Raw genomic sequence first — 17,752 nt, 5'->3', positions numbered from 1 at the left:
ACCCCCATATTTCAATTCTGGCTCTCTACGTACCGTGCAAAAGTCTATATCGATTCGTAATTATTTGTAGACTTACCTATACATACCTTTTTTGTCTAATGTTAAGAAGTTTTAAGATACCACAACCCAATTAATTCGATTGTGGATGATAGTCTTTCGTAGAAGTTTCTACGCAATCCATGGTGGAGGTTATATAAGATTCGGCCTGGCCGAACTTACGGCCGTATATATACTTGTTTCTACTAGTGTATGCCCTAAGGTGAAACATAATAATATAATACAAACAATATTTTGTTTGGACCAATCTTGAAAATATATATGCTTGAAGAAAAATGTGTTTGGAGTATATGTTACAGAAGCGAGTTTTTTAGGGTGCAATCAAATCAATGGAAATTTGGTTCAGATCGTTTGATAATTATTTATGGACACGTCTTTTTACGCAGTGTTATTTTGGATGGGGGGAGAAAACAAAATTTTTGCCGCAGAAATGGTGTTTTCTCGCCAAACATAACACGGTCGTCGAAACATTTTACATGCCCACCGTCCAAAAATAACATTTTCCTCTAGGAGGTCATCATATTCATTCTCTGAGATCTAACATAGACTCGTATGGCCTAACTTACAATTTAGTAGACAATGTAAAGAAGTCTTGCCATCGGCAATAATTTTAATTTTTCCATTTATTTTAGAATCTTCTGTGTTTGCTGATATGGAAGGAGAGAGCATGTTTAAAACATTGAATTTATCTCATGATGATCTATTTTCCGAAGCTGTAAAAGATGCTGTAAGGCTTGCAAAGAAATTGCGTAAATTACAGAATCAATTAAATCCAGGTGGCACCGATATCTTTCCGTAAGTCCAAAGAATATCAATACGAATTTAAATTAAAATTTGAATTAAATAAAACATAATTAATGTAATGTATTTTAATTAAGTTTACTTAATTTGTTTAATTAATTTGTTAAACGTTGGCAACCAGTATACGAAGTCTATTTTACAGTGTACACAAATAAAAAATTGATTTCTGTTTTAACCGCGAAATTAAGTGAAATTTCTTCTTAAATCTGTCTAGGTTAGGTTAGGTGGCAGCCCGATGTATCAGGCTCACTTAGACTATTCAGTCCATTGTGATACCACATTGGTGAACTTCTCTCTTATCACTGAGTGCTGCCCGATTCCATGTTAAGCTCAATGACAAGGGACCTCCTTTTTATAGCCGAGTCCGAACGGCGATCAACATTGTAGTGAAACCACTTAGAGAAGCTTTGAAACCCTCAGAAATGTCACCAGCATTACTGAGGTGGGATAATCCACCGCTGAAAAACTTTTTGGTGTTCGGTCGTAGCAGGAATCGAACCCACGACCTTGTGTATGCAAGGCGGGCATGCTAACCATTGCACCACGGTGGCTCCCTAAATCTGTCTAAGAATTACTCAGACAGAAAAATTATACTTGACTCAAAATTTAATTTTTTAAACTTTCAATTAAAACTTTTTCTAATTAATTTTTTAATTGATTAATTGATTAAGTTTTCAGTTTCAATATACATTTTTTTTTAATTTGAAATATTTTTGTTATATTTTGTCTGCATATTAATTTCTATATTTGCTTATTTTTTAAGTGAAATTAATCCACTTAATTTCTTCAATTACGAAAACTATGCTATATCTGCCACAGAATTAATCAGACGGAAAAAGTATTTTTGAGTAAAACAATAATTATTTTTTGCACACTATGAATGAATTTTTAATTGATTCAATGAAAACTTTAATTAATTGTCATCGAAGAACTCAATTAAATTGGAATCCAATATTTTTTTTTAATTGATTCAATTGAAAAACGAACCCACAAATATTTTTTTTCTGATTCAATCGCGAAATTAATTGATCCAATTAATTATACCCTGCCCCATAGGGGTATACTAACTTTGTCATTCCGTTTGTAACACATCGAAATAATCCTCTACGACCCCATAAAGTATATATATTCTTGGTCGTGGTGAAATTCTGAGTCGATCTAACATGTCCCTCCGTCCGTCTGTTGAAATCACGCTAACTTCCGAACGAAACAAGCTATCGACTTGAAACTTGGCACAAGTAGTTGTTATTGATGTAGGTTGGATGTTATTGCAAATGGGCCATATCGGACCACTTTTACGTATAGCCCCCATATAAACCGACGCTCAGATTTGGCTTGCGGAGCCTCTTGGAGGAGCAAAATTCATCCGATCCCGTTGAAATTTGGTACATGGTGTTAGTATATGGTCTGTAACAACCATACAAAAATTGGTCTACATCGGTCCTTATATATAGGCCCCAAATAAACCGATCCCCAGATTTGGTTTGCGGAGCCTCTAAGAGAAGCAAAATTCATCCGATCCAGCTGAAATTTGGTTCATGGTGTTACTATATGGTATTTAATAACCATGCAAAAATTGGTCCATATCGGTCCATAATTATATATAGCCTCCATATAAACCGATCCCTAGATTTGGCTTGCGGAGCCTCTAAGAGAAGCAAATTTCATCCGATCCGGCTGAAATTTTGTACATGGTGTAAGTACATGGTCTTTAACAACTATGCAAAAATTGGTTCACATCGGTCCATAATTATATGTAGCACCCATCTAAACCGATCCCCAGATTTGACCTCCGGAGCCCCTTGGAAGAGCAAAGTTCACCCGATCCTGATGAAATTTGGTACGTGGTGTTAGTATATGATCTCTAACAACCATGCAGGAATTGGTCCATACCGGTCTTTATTATATGTAACCCCCATTTAACCCGATCCCCACATTAGACCTCCGGAGCTCTTGGAGGAACAAAATTCATCCGATCCGGTTGAAATTTGGTACGTGGTGAAATTTGGTACATTGCGCTAGTGTATGGTCCATATCGATCTATAGTCATAAGCGTAGGAAGGCCTCTGGGGAGGGGGCTTAGACCCCCCCCCCAGCAAAATTTTAGCCCCCCCAGAATTTGAAAACCTATTTACGATTTTACATTTTTATAAAAATTAAACAAGTATATACTCGTACAACGCACAAAGTTGCACTAAAGACTTTCATGCACAATCGAATTACTTGGGTTGTGGTAGAAGTCTGATATTTATGAAATAAAGCTGTGGTTGAACTTATGATTTAGTTGAATAAAAAATAGTAATTGATATTAAAACTATTCTTTCATAAATTAATATCTTAATAATGCTGCAAAAAAGCGTCGGCAAAAAAGAAGTGAAAATGTTCTTTTTGGGTCTGGAAGTGGTACAAAATTGGCGGAGAAGCGATGAACGAATGTCCGCCGTTTCAACAACCGTTGCAATGAATTTGCATCACTTCTTAAGGTGTGATCCGAATTCAGTGTTTTGAATGTGAATTAAAAATTTTGTGATATTTTCCCAAATAAATAATTTTTACACTTTTTTATGATTTTTAATGCATTCTAACGCTTGTTTGAAACGTTTTCCCTTGAATATTTTCAAATATTATCGATTTTTATACCCTGCTCCACACTGTGGAACAGGGTATTACAAGTTAGTGCATATGTTTGCAACACCCAGAAGTAGACGAGATAGACACATGGTGTCTTTGGCAAAAATGCTCAGGGTGGGCTCTTGAGTCGATATAGTCATGTCCGTCTGTCCGTCTGTCCGTGAACACATTTTTGTAATCAAAGTCTAGGTCGCAGTTTTAGTCCAATCGACTTCAAATTTGGCACAAGTATGTGTTTTGGCTCAGAATAGATCCCTATTGATTTTGGAAGAAATCGGTTCAGATTTAGATATAGCTCCCATATATATATTTCGCCCGATATGGACTTATATGGCCCCAGAAGCCAGAGTTTTACCCTAATTTGCTTAAAATTTTGCACAAGAAGAACAATTAGTACTATAGTCAAGTGTGCCAAATTTTATTGAAATCGGTTCAGATTTAGATATAGCTTCCATATATATCTTTCGCCCGATATGGACTAATACGGTTCCATAAGCCAGAGTTTTACCCCAATTTGGTTGAAATTTTGCATAGGGAGTAGAATTATAATTGTAGCTATGCGTGCCAAATTTGGTTGAAATCGGTTCAGATTTAGATATATCTCCCATTTATAGTTTTCGCCCGATTTATATTCATATGACCACAGAGGCCAATTTTTTGCTCCGATTTAGTTGAAATTTTGCACAGGGAGTAGAATTAGCATTGTAGCTATGCGTGCCAAATTTGGTTGAAATCGGTTCATATTTAGATATATCTCCCATATATAGTTTTCGCCCGATTTACACTCATATGACCACAGAGGCCAATTTTTAACTCCGATTTAGTTGAAATTTTACACAGCGAGTAGAATTAGCATTGTTGCTATGCGTGCCAAATGTAGTTGAAATCGGTTCAGATTTAGATATAGCGCCCATATATATGTTTTTCTGATTTCGACAAAAATGGTCAAAATACCAACATTTTCCTTGTAAAATCGCCACTGCTAAGTCGAAAAGTTGTAAAAATGACTCTAATTTTCCTAAACTTCTAATACATATATATCGAGCGATAAATCATAAATAAACTTTTGCGAAGTTTCCTCAAAACTGCTTCAGATTTAAAAGTTTCCACACTGTGGAGCAGGGTATAAATATGGAGCACTAACATTCTGTTCCACCCTAGTGCATTAGCCGACTTAAATTTTGAGTCTATAGATTTTGTAGAAGTATATCAAATTCCGTCCAGATCGAGTGATATTTAAATGTATGTATTTGGGACAAACCTTTATATATAGCCCCCAACACATTTGACGGATGTGATATGGTATCGAAAATTTAGATCTACAAAGTGGTGCAGGGTATAATATAGTCGGTACCGCCCGACTTTAGACTTTCCTTACTTGTTCTATAATGGATTTAGCATTTTTGTGGCAAAATTTGAATAATTTGTACCATTTTATTTATTCTTACCTTTTTTTTAAACTATTTGAAAAAAGAAAACAAAAAATTACGCATTAAAATATAAAAAAAAAATGAAGTAAAAAAAACTTCCTGTGTAGTTAAAATAGTTAACTTATTTGTGAAGACATTTTTGGAGGTGCTTTTAAAGTTGTGCCTTTAGAACAACTCCCAATTTATTGCTGGGAAAAGTGTGGAACTACCCTACGGGAAATGGATCAACCTCAGAACTGGTACAGGACTAGTCCCTGGTGTGTGTGGACCAGTCCCAGTTCTGATCAAAACGTATGGAAGGGACCGTCCACTTTAACATGGGTTTGTCATTGACGGAGTAAACTTACATTTTAGGACGCGTCTTGGACTCACCCCAAAGGACACGTCCTGGGACAATTTAGCAGGAGCAACCCATAAACAGGACCTCAGGAACCAGTCTCGGGCAAACACTTAGAAATCTCTTTCAATGTGGGCTCCTAATCGAACCCGAAATGAAAAAAAAACTTTTGAAATACGTCGAACAAAAGGTTATTCTGATAATTTTATTTCACTAAATGTGAAAATTGCAACTAACTGGAGCACAGGTACCAGTTCTGTAATAGATCCGTCAGTGGCAATTTGCACCAATTTCCCCGTAGGGTACTTTTAGTTGCTTTATTATAAATTGATTGTCGAGTTATTTTGATGTCTATTTTTTATTCAATTTTATGAAATAAAACATTAGTTGAACCTATAAGTTCAGTATATAAAGTTTTAGCTAGGGGGGCTATAGCCCCCCCTAGGAAAAACGATCTCCCGTTTTTACTTCTTGGGCTTATAGAAACCGCAGTTTTTATTCAATTTACCTGAAATTGGAAATCTAGAGGTATTGTAGGACCACAAATACGTGTGACAAAAATTGTGAGTATCGGCCCATGTTTTGGTATGGTCCCCATATAAAGGGTGATTTGTTAAGAGCTTGATAACTTTTTTTTTTTAAAAAACGCATAAAAATCTCATCGGTTCTTTATTTGAAACGTTAGATTGGTCCATGACATTTACTTTTTGAAGATAATTTCATTTAAATGTTGACCGCGGCTGCGTCTTAGGTGGTCCATTCGGAAAGTCCAATTTTGGGCAACTTTTTCGAGCATTTCGGCCGGAATAGCCCGAATTTCTTCGGAAATGTTGTCTTCCAAAGCTGGAATAGTTGCTGGCTTATTTCTGTAGACTTTAGACTTGACGTAGCCCCACAAAAAATAGTCTAAAGGCGTCAAATCGCATGATCTTGGTGGCCAACTTACCGGTCCATTTCTTGAGATGAATTGTTCTCCGAAGTTTTCCCTCAAAATGGCCATAGAATCGCGAGCTGTGTGGCATGTAGCGCCATCTTGTTGAAACCACATGTCAACCAAGTTCAGTTCTTCCATTTTTGGCAACAAACAGTTTGTTAGCATCGAACGATAGCGATCGCCATTCACCGTAACGTTGCGTCCAACAGCATCTTTGAAAAAATACGGTCCAATGATTCCACCAGCGTACAAACCACACCAAACAGTGCATTTTTCGGGATGCATGGGCAGTTCTTGAACGGCTTCTGGTTGCTCTTCACTCCAAATGCGGCAATTTTGCTTATTTACGTAGCCATTCAACCAGAAATGAGCCTCATCGCTGAACAAAATTTGTCGATAAAAAAGCGGATTTTCTGCCAACTTTTCTAGGGCCCATTCACTGAAAATTCGACGTTGTGGCAGATCGTAAGTCTATTCATGATGAAATGTCAAAGCATACTGAGCATCTTTCTCTTTGACACCATGTCTGAAATCCCACGTGATCTGTCAAATACTAATGCATGAAAATCCTAACCTCAAAAGAATCACCCTTTATATATACCGATCTCCCGATTTTACTTCTTGGGCTTATAGAAACCGCAGTTTTTGTTCAATTTACCTGAAATTGGAAATCTAGAGGTATTGTAGGACCACAAATACGTGTGCCAAAAATTGTGAGTATCGACCCATGTTTTGGTATGGTCCCCATATAAAACGATCTCCCGATTTGGGGTCTTGGGCTTATAGAAACCGTAGTTTTTATCCAATTTGTCTGAAATTGGAAATCTAGAGGTATTTTAGCACCATAAAGAGGTGTGCCGAAAATGGTGAGTATCGGTCCATATTTTGGTATAGCCCCCATATAGACCGATTTCCCGATTTTACTTCTTGGGCTTATAGAAACCGCAGTTTTTATTCAATTTACCTGAAATTGGAAATCTAGAGGTATTGTAGGACCACAAATACGTGTGCCAAAAATTGTGAGTATCGGTCCATATTTTGGTATGGTCCCCATATAAAACGATCTCCCGATTTGGGGTCTTGGGCTTATAGAAACCGTAGTTTTTATCCAATTTGTCTGAAATTGGAAATCTAGAGGTATTTTAGCACCATAAAGAGGTGTGCCGAAAATGGTGAGTATCGGTCCATATTTTGGTATAGCCCCCATATAGACCGATTTCCCGATTTTACTTCTTGGGCTTCTAGAATCCGTACTTTATATACAATTTGCCTGAAATTGGAAATTTATAGGTATTTTAGGACCATAAAGAGGTGTGCCACAAATGGTGAGTATCGGTCCATGTTTTGGTATAACCCCATATAGACCTATATCCCGATTTTACTTCTTAGGCTTCTAGAATCTGAGGTTTTTATCCAATTTGCCTGAAATTGGAAATCTAGAGGTATTTTCGGCCCATAAGGAAGTGTGCCGAAAACGGTGAGTATCGGTCCATATTTTAGTATAGCCCCCATAAGAACGATCTCCCGATTTAACTCCTTGGGTTTCTAGAAACCGTAGTTTTTATCCGATTTGCCTGAAATTGTAAATATTCTGGTATTTTAGACTCACAAAAACGTGTATCGGATTAAGTTTTTATCGGTCCATTTGGTAATGCCTCCATATAGACCGACTTCACTTCTTGAGAAAATTGCTTGAAACTCAATGTAAAATTTCCAGATTTTACTTCTCGGGTGAAAATCTACAGATTTAAGATTTCAAATCAAGACGTTATTTTATAATTTTCTTGCACTCTTACAAGAGATGTTAATGATTCCTCTAAAACTCAAACAAAAATGGTTCTTATAAATCCAGAATCTGATATAGTCCTCATAGGTGAAATCTTTAAATTTATCTTCGGGAAGTGTCCCCAAGTCCTCAAGCCCTCCTGAAATTTCAAAGGAAACCCTAATATTTGGTTCATGGTGGTGGGTATTTAAGGTTCGGCCCGGCCGAACTTACTGCTGTATATACTTGTTTTTACTAACATTGTGTTCCACCCTAGTGCATTAGCCGACTTAAATTTTGAGTCTATAGATTTTGTAGAAGTCTAGCAAATTCTGTCCAGATCGATTGATATTTAAATGTATGTATATGGGACAAACCTTTATATATAGCCCCCAACACATTTGACGGATGTGATATGTTATCGAAAATTTAGATCTACAAAGTGGTGAAGGGTATAATATAGTCGGCCCCGCCCGACTTTAGACTTTCCTTACTTGTTTTCAATTGGAAATATTGTTATTATATGTTTTCTGTGCAGTAATTCCTATTTTCCTATTTTTTCAGTGGTTTTTTTGATGCCCATATGTGGGGAGCAATGCCAGCTGGAAATCCTTTCATTGCTCACATATCATTAACAATGAATGCCATACGTAATATGGGTACTAAGGAACAAATTGAAAAAATTGGCAAACGTGTCGAAAATTTTGAAATTATTATGGCATATAGTCAAACTGAACTTGGACATGGCACTTATTTAAGGGGTTTGGAGACACGAGCAGATTTCGATCAAAAAACAGATGAGTTTGTGTTGAATACACCAACGATTACCGCATACAAATTTTGGCCCGGAGGATGTAAGCGAAACAAAGAATTTTTATCATAAAGATAATCGTAAGACATATATTTGTGGTAAAAATTATTTAACACTTAAATGCACAAGATCACCGATTCCTCCGAAAAAAATCGGTGATCTTGTGCATTTTTTTCAAAAAGAGCAAAAAATATGTTTTTTTTTGAAAAAAATAGCGGTTGTATTATAAAAAATACAATGCGCATTAAACTAACTTTTTATTTACAAATAACCAATTTGATTTTAATAGATTTAATAGAATAGAACATTTTCGGTTACAAGGACAAAAAATGTTTCCTACTTTCCCATACATTCCCAAAAAAAATTTCCCTACAATATTTAAACAAAATTTACAAAACAAAAATGGTTCTATGTGCTTTATTATCTTATAATTGACAAAATTTTCTATAGAAAAAGAAATAAAATTTTGACAAAATTTTCTATAGAAATAAAATTTTGGAAAAGATTTCTATAAACAAAGTTTTTTTAGAAACTTTTCTATAGAAATAAAATTTTGAAAAAAAAATCTATAGAAATACAATTTTGACAAAATTTTCTATAGAAATACAGTTTTAACAAAATTTTCTACAGAAAAAAAATTTACAAAATTTTCTATAGAAATAGAATTTTGACAAAATTTTCTATAGACATAAAATTTTGAAAAAATTTTCTATAGACATAAAATTTTGACAAAATTTTCTATAGACATAAAATTTTGACAAAATTTTCTATAGAAATAAAATTTTGACAAAATTTTCTATAGAAATAAAATTTTGACAAAATTTTCTATAGAAATAAAATTTTGACAAAATTTTCTATAGAAATACATTTTTGACAAAATTTTCTACAGAAATAAAATTTTGACAAAATTCTATATAGAAATAAAATGTTGACAAAATTTTCTACAGAAATAAGATTTTGACAAAATTCTATACAGAAATAAAATTTTGACAAAATTTTCTATAGAAATAAAATTTTGACAAAGTTTTCTACAGAAATAAAATTTTGACAAAATTTTCGTTAGAAATACAGTTTTGACAAAATTTTCTATAGAAAAAAAAAATTGACGAAATTTTCTATAGAAATAGAATTTTGATAAAATTTTCTATAGACATAAAATTTTGACAAAATTTTCTATAGACATAAATTTTTGAGAAAATTTTCTATAGAAATAAAATTTTGCAAAATTTTCCATAGAAATAAAATTTGGAAAAAAAATTTATAGAAATAAAATTTTGACAAAATTTTCTATAGAAATAACATTTTGACAACATTTTCTATAGAAATATAATTTTGACAAAATTTTTTATAGAAATAAAATTTTAACAAATTTTTCTATAGAAATAAAATTTTGACAAAATTTTCTATAGAAATAAAATTTGGAAAACAATTTTATAGAAATAAAATTTTGACAAAATTTTCTATAGAAATAACATTTTGACAAAATTATCTATAGAAATAAAATTTTGACAAAATTTTTTATAGAAATTAAATTTTGACAAATTTTTCTATAGAAATAAAATTTTGACAAAATTTTTATAGAAATAAAAGTTTGACAAAATTTTCTATAGAAATAAAATTTTGACAAAATTTTCTATAGAAATAAAATTTTGACAAAATTTTTATAGAAATAAAATTTTGACAAAATTTTCTATAGAAATAAAATTTTGACAAAATTTTCTATAGAAATAAAATGTTGACAAAAATTTCTATAGAAATAAAATTTTGACAAAATTTTCTAAAGAAATAAAATTTTGAAAACTTTTCTATAGTTATAAAATTTTGACAAAATTTTCTATAGAAATAAAATTTTGACACAATTTTCTATAGAAATAACATTATGACAAACTCTTCTATAGAAATAAAATTTAGACAAAATTTTCTATAGAAATAAAATTTTGACAAAAATTTTTATAGAAATAAAATTTTGACAAAATTCTATATAGAAATAAAATTTTGACAAAATTTTCTATAGAAAAAAATTGACGAAATTTTCTATAGAAATAGAATTTTGACAAAATTTTTTGTAGAAATACAATTTTGATAAAATTTTCTATAGACATAAAATTTTGAAAAATTTTGCTATAGAAATAAAAATTTTGACAATTTTTTTCTATAGAAATAAAATTTTGTCAAAATTTTCTATAGACATAAAATTTTGACAAAATTTTCTATAGAAATATTTTTTTGGTAGATTTGTGGTAAGATTTTCTTAAAATTTTGGCAGATTTTTTTGGCACGAGTGGTAACCGTAGTTGTCGCACATTGTTAAAGATCAAGCCTTGCCGGCTTCTAATTTCCTCCTCTAGAGCCACCAAAATGTAAAAAAAATACAAATTGCGTTGAGCGAAAAAGTTCCTACAAGACGCAAAATATTAGAAAAAACCGAAATGTAGGGAACTTCCCCTACTTCTGGCAACACTGGAATAGAGATATTTATACACTACAGAGATTTTATACCAATAATACTTTTGTCTCTGGTAAATATTATTTAAATTTCAATTTGTAGTTTTTTGAATTTTTGGTCAAAATTTGATTATAAAGTTTGACTGCAGATTACTCAGTAGTGCCATAAATTTTCCGGAAATTTTTTTTTGGAAATAGCGCTGTTTTGTATGCAACACATTTGATATCGTAGAATTCGGTCAAAATTTTAAGACGTAAGAATTTTTTTTCTGGTTGTATCTTAAAAGATACAGTGGGCATTAAGAGGTTACATGTATTTTTTTATCATTTTAAATATTTTTTATTATTATACAAAAATGAAATGGAAAGTATGACTTTTTATCTCTCAAAATAGAGTATTCATGACAACATATTTTAGCTGTCAGACGAGCGGTTAAGAAATGATGGCAACCAGAAATTGGTTTGCAATTCATATCAGCCAGCAGGTACATGTACTAATGTACGTTAAATGTACTTTGTACATAATTGCTGATAAATTCATTTTAATACAAAAACAATATAAAAATTATATTATTATTTATCTGTATCTTTTCATATAAATTTTCCTCCCCTTTGTTATAGTGGGACATGCCAGTAACTATAGTATTGTTATGGCAAATTTATATATTAATAAAGAACAAAAAGGCGTGGCCCTATTTATCGTACCATTGCGCGACGAAGAGACTCATGTTCCCTTACCGGGCATCGATGTTGGAGATGTGGGTAAAAGATTTGGATTTTACGGTGTTAATAATGGATATTTGGGAATGAAAAATGTTCGTATACCCCGTATGAATATGCTAATGCGTTATGCCCAAGTTCATCGCGATGGAACTTATGTAGAAACCCCTACAACTGGATTGAATTATTTACCCCTGGTATTTGGACGTTGTTGGTTATCCAAAGCTCATACCATGATATTGACAAAAGCCGCAACAATTGCTACACGTTATTCGGCCGTTAGGAAACAATCACCTATAAATCCTAAGTAGCCTAATAAGCCTAAGGAGTAAAAAAGAAGTTGTTTTCAATTTTCCTTTTTTTTACCATTCCAGAGACCCAGAGGTGCAAATTATGGATCATGTTACCCAACAAATGAAAGTATTTCCCGAAATAGCTACAGCTGTAGCCAACAAATTGGCAGCGGAACAATTATTCTATCTTTATAGGCGAACCGTTGAAGAGATAAACCATGATCGTTTTGAAGGACTTCCCGAAATCCATGCTTTGTCGTGTGCTCTAAAGGTATTGTGTACTGCTGATTCGGCCTCCGGTATAGATCGTTTACGTTTGGCTTGTGGTGGTCATGGCTACTTGGCATCCTCAAATATGAGCAACTTGTTTACAACCTCCACTGCGGGTTGTACTTATGATGGTGAAAATACCGTACTGCTCTTGCAAGTCGGTCGATTTTTGATGAAATCCATCCAACAAGCTGAAGCCGGTAAACCAGTGGCTATTAGCGCAAAGTATGTGTGTGAAACTGCTGCCCAAGAATGGACTGGTTCATGGGAGAATATTATTCAAATATTACAGGGTGCAGCTGGAAAGTAAGTTTTTCATAGATTTTAAAGAGTGGTGCCGCAATAGGTATCCATGACGAAATTATTATAGTTTGTTGGTATAACAAGCCAACATAGAATAAAATCTCGAGGGGCTACACATATTTCTTTGTTTTGCACGAAGCGACCATATTAGTTAGAGTTTCCACGTAATAGGTACTTACGAGTTTGATGGTATAACAATTTTCCAAGCATATATCTATATTGCAAAAACTAAAACGCGTTCGGCACAGAGACCAGTGTTGACACTCGAGCCAAAAATAATCTACCAATATTTGGAGAAATTTTAAACTTTTAAACAAAAAATTTTATTTTGCAAAATTTTTATTCATATAGAGCATTGTGACATATCATTTCTATAGAAAATTTTGTCAAAAATTTTATTTATATAGAAAATTTTGTCGAAAATTTTATTTCTATAGAAAAATTTGTCAAAATTTTATTTCTATAGAAAAATTTTTCAAAATTTTATTTCTATAGAAAATTTTGTCAAAATTTTATTTCTATAGAAAATTTTGTCAAAATTTTATTTCTATAGAAAATTTTGTCAAAATTTTATTTCTATAGAAAATTTTGTTAAAAACTTATTTCTATAGAAAATTTTGTTAAAAAGTTATGTCTATAGAAAATTTTGTTAACATTTTATTTCTATATAAAATTTTGTCAAAATTTTATTTCTATAGAAAATTTTGTTAAAAATTTATTTCTATAGAAAATTTTGTCAAAATTTTATTTCTATAGAAAACTTTGTGAAAATTTTATTTCTATAGAAAATTTTGTCAAAATTTTATTTCTATAGAAAATTTTGTCAAAATTTTATTTCTATAGAAAATTTTGTCAAAATTTTATTTCTATAGAAAATTTTGTTAAAAACTTATTTCTATAGAAAATTTTGTTAAAATTTTATTTCTATAGAAAATTTTGTTTATATTTTATAGAAAAATACTATTTTAATATATTTAAATTTACAATTAACCTTAATCTGCTTTGTCCATAAAGCTCGAATAATAATTAATTGTAAATAAAAATATCATGCATTTGGGCGTTAATCGTCTGTTTCGGTATCAGGCTAACATGAAAAAGTAAATATATTTCTACTATGAGCCCACTGTGCAAAAACTAATAGTGGTGTTGTAATAGGCACCCATGACAAAATTATAGTTCGTACCAAGCCAGTATGAAAAAGAATCCCGAGGTGCTAAACATGTCCATTTGTTTTGCTCGAAGGGACACCTCCTATATAAATTAGAGTGTCTTCCTAATATATATAAAAATCTTCCATGCTTCTATATATTAAAAAAAACTAAGATGCTAGCGGTATAGAGACTAATTTCACCCGAAAAGGCGTGAGCTTATTCAAGCCAGAATCAAATCGTAATAGGTACTTACGAGTTTGGAGGTATAACAATCTTCCTTGCATATACATATATTTTTACTATGAGTGCACTTTTTCAATATATTTTCACTATGAGCATACTGTGCAAAACCTAAAAATGGTGTTGTAATAGGTACCCATTACAAAATTACATTTCGTTGGTATATCAAGTAAGCATGAAATAAAATCCTGAGAGTGCAAACATAACAGTATGTTTTTCTCGAAGGGACATCTACTATATTAGAGTACCTTCGTAATAGGTCCCAGGTACATTTATATTTTATTACAACGGGGTCCACTGTACAACCGAAAACAGGGTGCGGTATAGAGACCAGGTTCATGCGAAAAGAATTGAAGCTTAGCTGCGTGTGGTATAGAGACTGGGCTCATTCGAAAGGGTTTGGGCTTAGCTTTCATTGATCCTACTTTACTTAACTATCGAGTAAAGTCGTTCAGAGAGAATTCTATATGCGTGGTAATCTGCAAAGAGGTACCAAGTCCGTTTATTTATTACATGTAGAAAAAACAGAGTACGATTTTAATATGTCTTCATTATAGTTTTCCGGCATGGTTAATCATATTAAATAAAATGCCGCCGTAATAGGTATAGTGAATGGCAAATACTGAGCAGAGAAGAGATTGAGCTCAGCATTATTCGGGCAGTTAAGTAATAGGTACCTGTTATATTGGTGGTAGAATATATTGCAATGCAAAGAAGTCCCAATTATGTTTATGTAAATATTAGGTGTGTTTTATTTCACATTTTTAAAGGTACTCATTATGAATTTCCGGTATGGATAATCATTTTAAATAAAGTGTCGTCTTAATAGGTACCTATTAGTTCAGTGGCAAACCCTATGTTATCAACTGAGCTAAGATATTTGTGTCTGTTTGTTTGATAGTTAAGTGGAACAGGCATTTGTACCTTAGACTGAGCAGCTAATTTTAAAGTCCAATAAATTGAGCTTTTTAATGAATTGTCGAGAGGAAAATAACCCTTAAACCTTCCGGAGGGAAACCTTTTTTAGTCGTAATAGGTACCAATTAGATTGGTTTACACAACAAACTAATTTCCTTAGTGGAGAGCACCTTTAATATACGATTTTATTACTTTATAGTAAAGCTCGTCGTGCCATGGAGAATTTTACGGAACGCATTAAGGCTGGCCAAACCCTGGGCGAAGCTTTTAATAATACTGGCATTGAATTAACCCAAGCAGCGGAGGTAAGCATATAGAGTATGACCATAGTCAAGGGATTTTCAAATCACATTTATCAACCATTTTATTCTTTAGCTCTATGGTCGTTGTTTTATAGCCTCGACATTCTTCGAGGAAGTTACTGGTCCTAGCTCTAAGTCCAGACACCCACATTTGAATGCAGTTTTAAAAACTCTTTTGGAATTATATCTCGTGAATTTAGTTTTGGGTCATATGAATGAAATTTTGAGAGTACGTAAAACAAAAATTGTTCATACTAAAAATTATTGAATTATATTATAAATTTCCCAGATTTTCGAAGTTTCCGATAAACAATTACGCTCCCTACATACGCGCCTGGAGGATGCTTTAGCAGCTATACGTCCGAACGCAGTAGCTATTTGTGATGGCTTCGATTTTCATGATAGAAATCTTCTATCCACTTTGGGTGCTTACGATGGCAATGTGTATGAACGCATATTCGAGGAGGCTAAAAACTGTCCACTAAATAAAGAACCTGTACCAAAAGTTTTCCATACACATTTGAAGCCATTTATGAAATCAAATTTGTAAAATTGTTCCTAATATAAATGATCCATAATTGGGTGATTCTTTTTTTACTTAAAATTTTCCAAGAAATATTGTAAAAAATTCATTTCTAGAAGAAATTTTATTAAAATTTAATTTTTTTCATTCGTTTTGTTTTGTTGCTGTTGTTGTTTTTTTTCTTTAATCATTGTTGTTGTTTTTGATTTCAGTTTAAAACCCTGCATTGACTAAACTACAAGTGTAGCTTAACCAACAGAGGAAAAGAATGTTTGTCAAATTTATTTGGGCAAAGCCCTATAGACTGCAAGATAGTTGGATGGACGCACGTTTCGGAATTACCACATTCCTCATCAGCATCCTCTACTTGCAGCAAAAGCTGAAATCAAAAACAACACCAAAATTTCATTTCTATAGAAAATTTCATTTCTATAAGAAATTTTCTGAAAATTTCCTTTCTATATGAAATTTTCTCAAAATTTAATTTCTATAGGAAATTTTCTCAAAATGTTATTTCTTTAGGAAATTTTGTCAAAATTTCATTTCTATAGGAATTCTTGTCAAACTTTCTTTCCTATAGGAAATTTTGTCAACATTTCTTTTCTATAGGAAATTTTGTCAAAATTTAATTTCTATACGAAATTTGGTCAAAATTTCATTTCTACACGAAATTTGGTCAAAATTTTATTTTTACAGGAATTTTTGTCAAAATTGCATTTTTACAGGAATTTTTGTCAAAATTTTTACAGAATTTTTTGTCAAAATTTCATTTCTATAGGAAATTTTGTCAAAATTAAAGTTCTATAGAAAATTTTGTCAACATTTCATTTCTTTAGGAAATTTTTGTCAAAATTTCATTTCTATAGGAAATTTTGTCAACGTTTCATTTCTATACGAAATTGTCGTGACTCGCGAAAATTTTCGTGACTCACGCTGACGACAACGGCGTGAGTGTGCGTGAGCGTGATTAACCTACCAAATGTCGTGCGTGAGCGTGAGTCACGAAAATATTATCTTCGTGAGTGTACGTGAGTAACGAATTTCGGAAAAACACGCTCACGAAAATAATCCCGCTTACGAACATAAACCACTGTTCACCACTGTGGTATCACAATGGACTGAATAGTCTAAGTGAGCCTGATACATCGGGCTGCCACATAACCTAACCTAACCTAACGAACATAAAATGCTTACGAGTTGAATTCATTTATAATTTTGGTGACATCCTAGGTGGTAAAAGTTTTATAACGCACTCGATTTTAACCATAGTCATGGTTTCAGTCAGGTTCTATAGGTAAATCACTCTAAAAATTATTCGTGAGTCACGACATTTTTCGTGAGTCACGACATTTTTTGCGAGTCACGACATTTAAAAGATTTTCGTGCGTGAGTGTGCGTGAGTACAAATTTTCTTTTCGAGAGCGTGAGTCCTACCAAAAAATATCGTGCGTGAGTGTGCGTGAATATGATTTCTCTGCCGTGAGTGTGCGTGAGCAAAATATTACTCACGTGCACACCTCTAGTCAAAATTTCATTTCTATACGAAATTTGGTCAAAATTTCATTTTTACAAGTATTTTTGTCAAAATTTCATTTTTAAATCAATTTTTGTCAACATTTCATTTTTATACGAAATTTGGTCAAAATTTCATTTTTACAGAAGTTTTCGTCAAAATTTCAGTTCTATAGGAAATAATGTTTCATTTCAATTGGAAATTGTTCCAAATTTCTATGAGAAATTTTGTCAGAATTTCTTTTCTATAGGAAATTTTTGACAAAATTTCATTTGTATAGTAATTTTTTTCAAAATTTCATTTCTGTA

The 17,752-nt window shown here is 32.4% G+C and overlaps 1 protein-coding gene across 1 annotated transcript; it reads left to right on the top strand.

Moving 5' to 3' along the window:
- The first annotated feature begins 8,526 nt into the window (after positions 1-8,526).
- On the top strand, positions 8,527-16,078 carry LOC142239283 (acyl-coenzyme A oxidase 1-like). The gene is made up of 6 exons (XM_075311066.1): positions 8,527-8,809; positions 11,833-12,238; positions 12,306-12,800; positions 15,306-15,411; positions 15,482-15,637; positions 15,698-16,078. Exons 1-6 carry the CDS (start codon positions 8,539-8,541, stop codon positions 15,956-15,958), a joined length of 1,695 nt encoding a protein of 564 aa, XP_075167181.1. The 5' UTR covers positions 8,527-8,538; the 3' UTR covers positions 15,959-16,078.
- The last annotated feature ends 1,674 nt before the right edge of the window (positions 16,079-17,752 follow it).

Source organism: Haematobia irritans, chromosome 5 (genome assembly GCF_050003625.1).
Source record: "Haematobia irritans isolate KBUSLIRL chromosome 5, ASM5000362v1, whole genome shotgun sequence".
In the NCBI taxonomy this organism is placed as follows: Eukaryota; Metazoa; Arthropoda; class Insecta; order Diptera; family Muscidae; genus Haematobia; species Haematobia irritans.
This window is presented reverse-complemented; position numbering and strand designations above follow the sequence as displayed.

Excerpts from the sequence above, each read along its gene's own strand:
- LOC142239283 (XM_075311066.1), top strand. The coding sequence starts at position 8,539 with ATGTGGGGAGCAATGCCAGCTGGAAATCCTTTCATTGCTCACATATCA. Across the intron at positions 8,810-11,832 it reads CAAATTTTGGCCCGGAGGAT|TGGGACATGCCAGTAACTAT; the intron begins GTAAGCGAAACA and ends CCTTTGTTATAG. Across the intron at positions 12,801-15,305 it reads TTACAGGGTGCAGCTGGAAA|TAAAGCTCGTCGTGCCATGG; the intron begins GTAAGTTTTTCA and ends ATTACTTTATAG.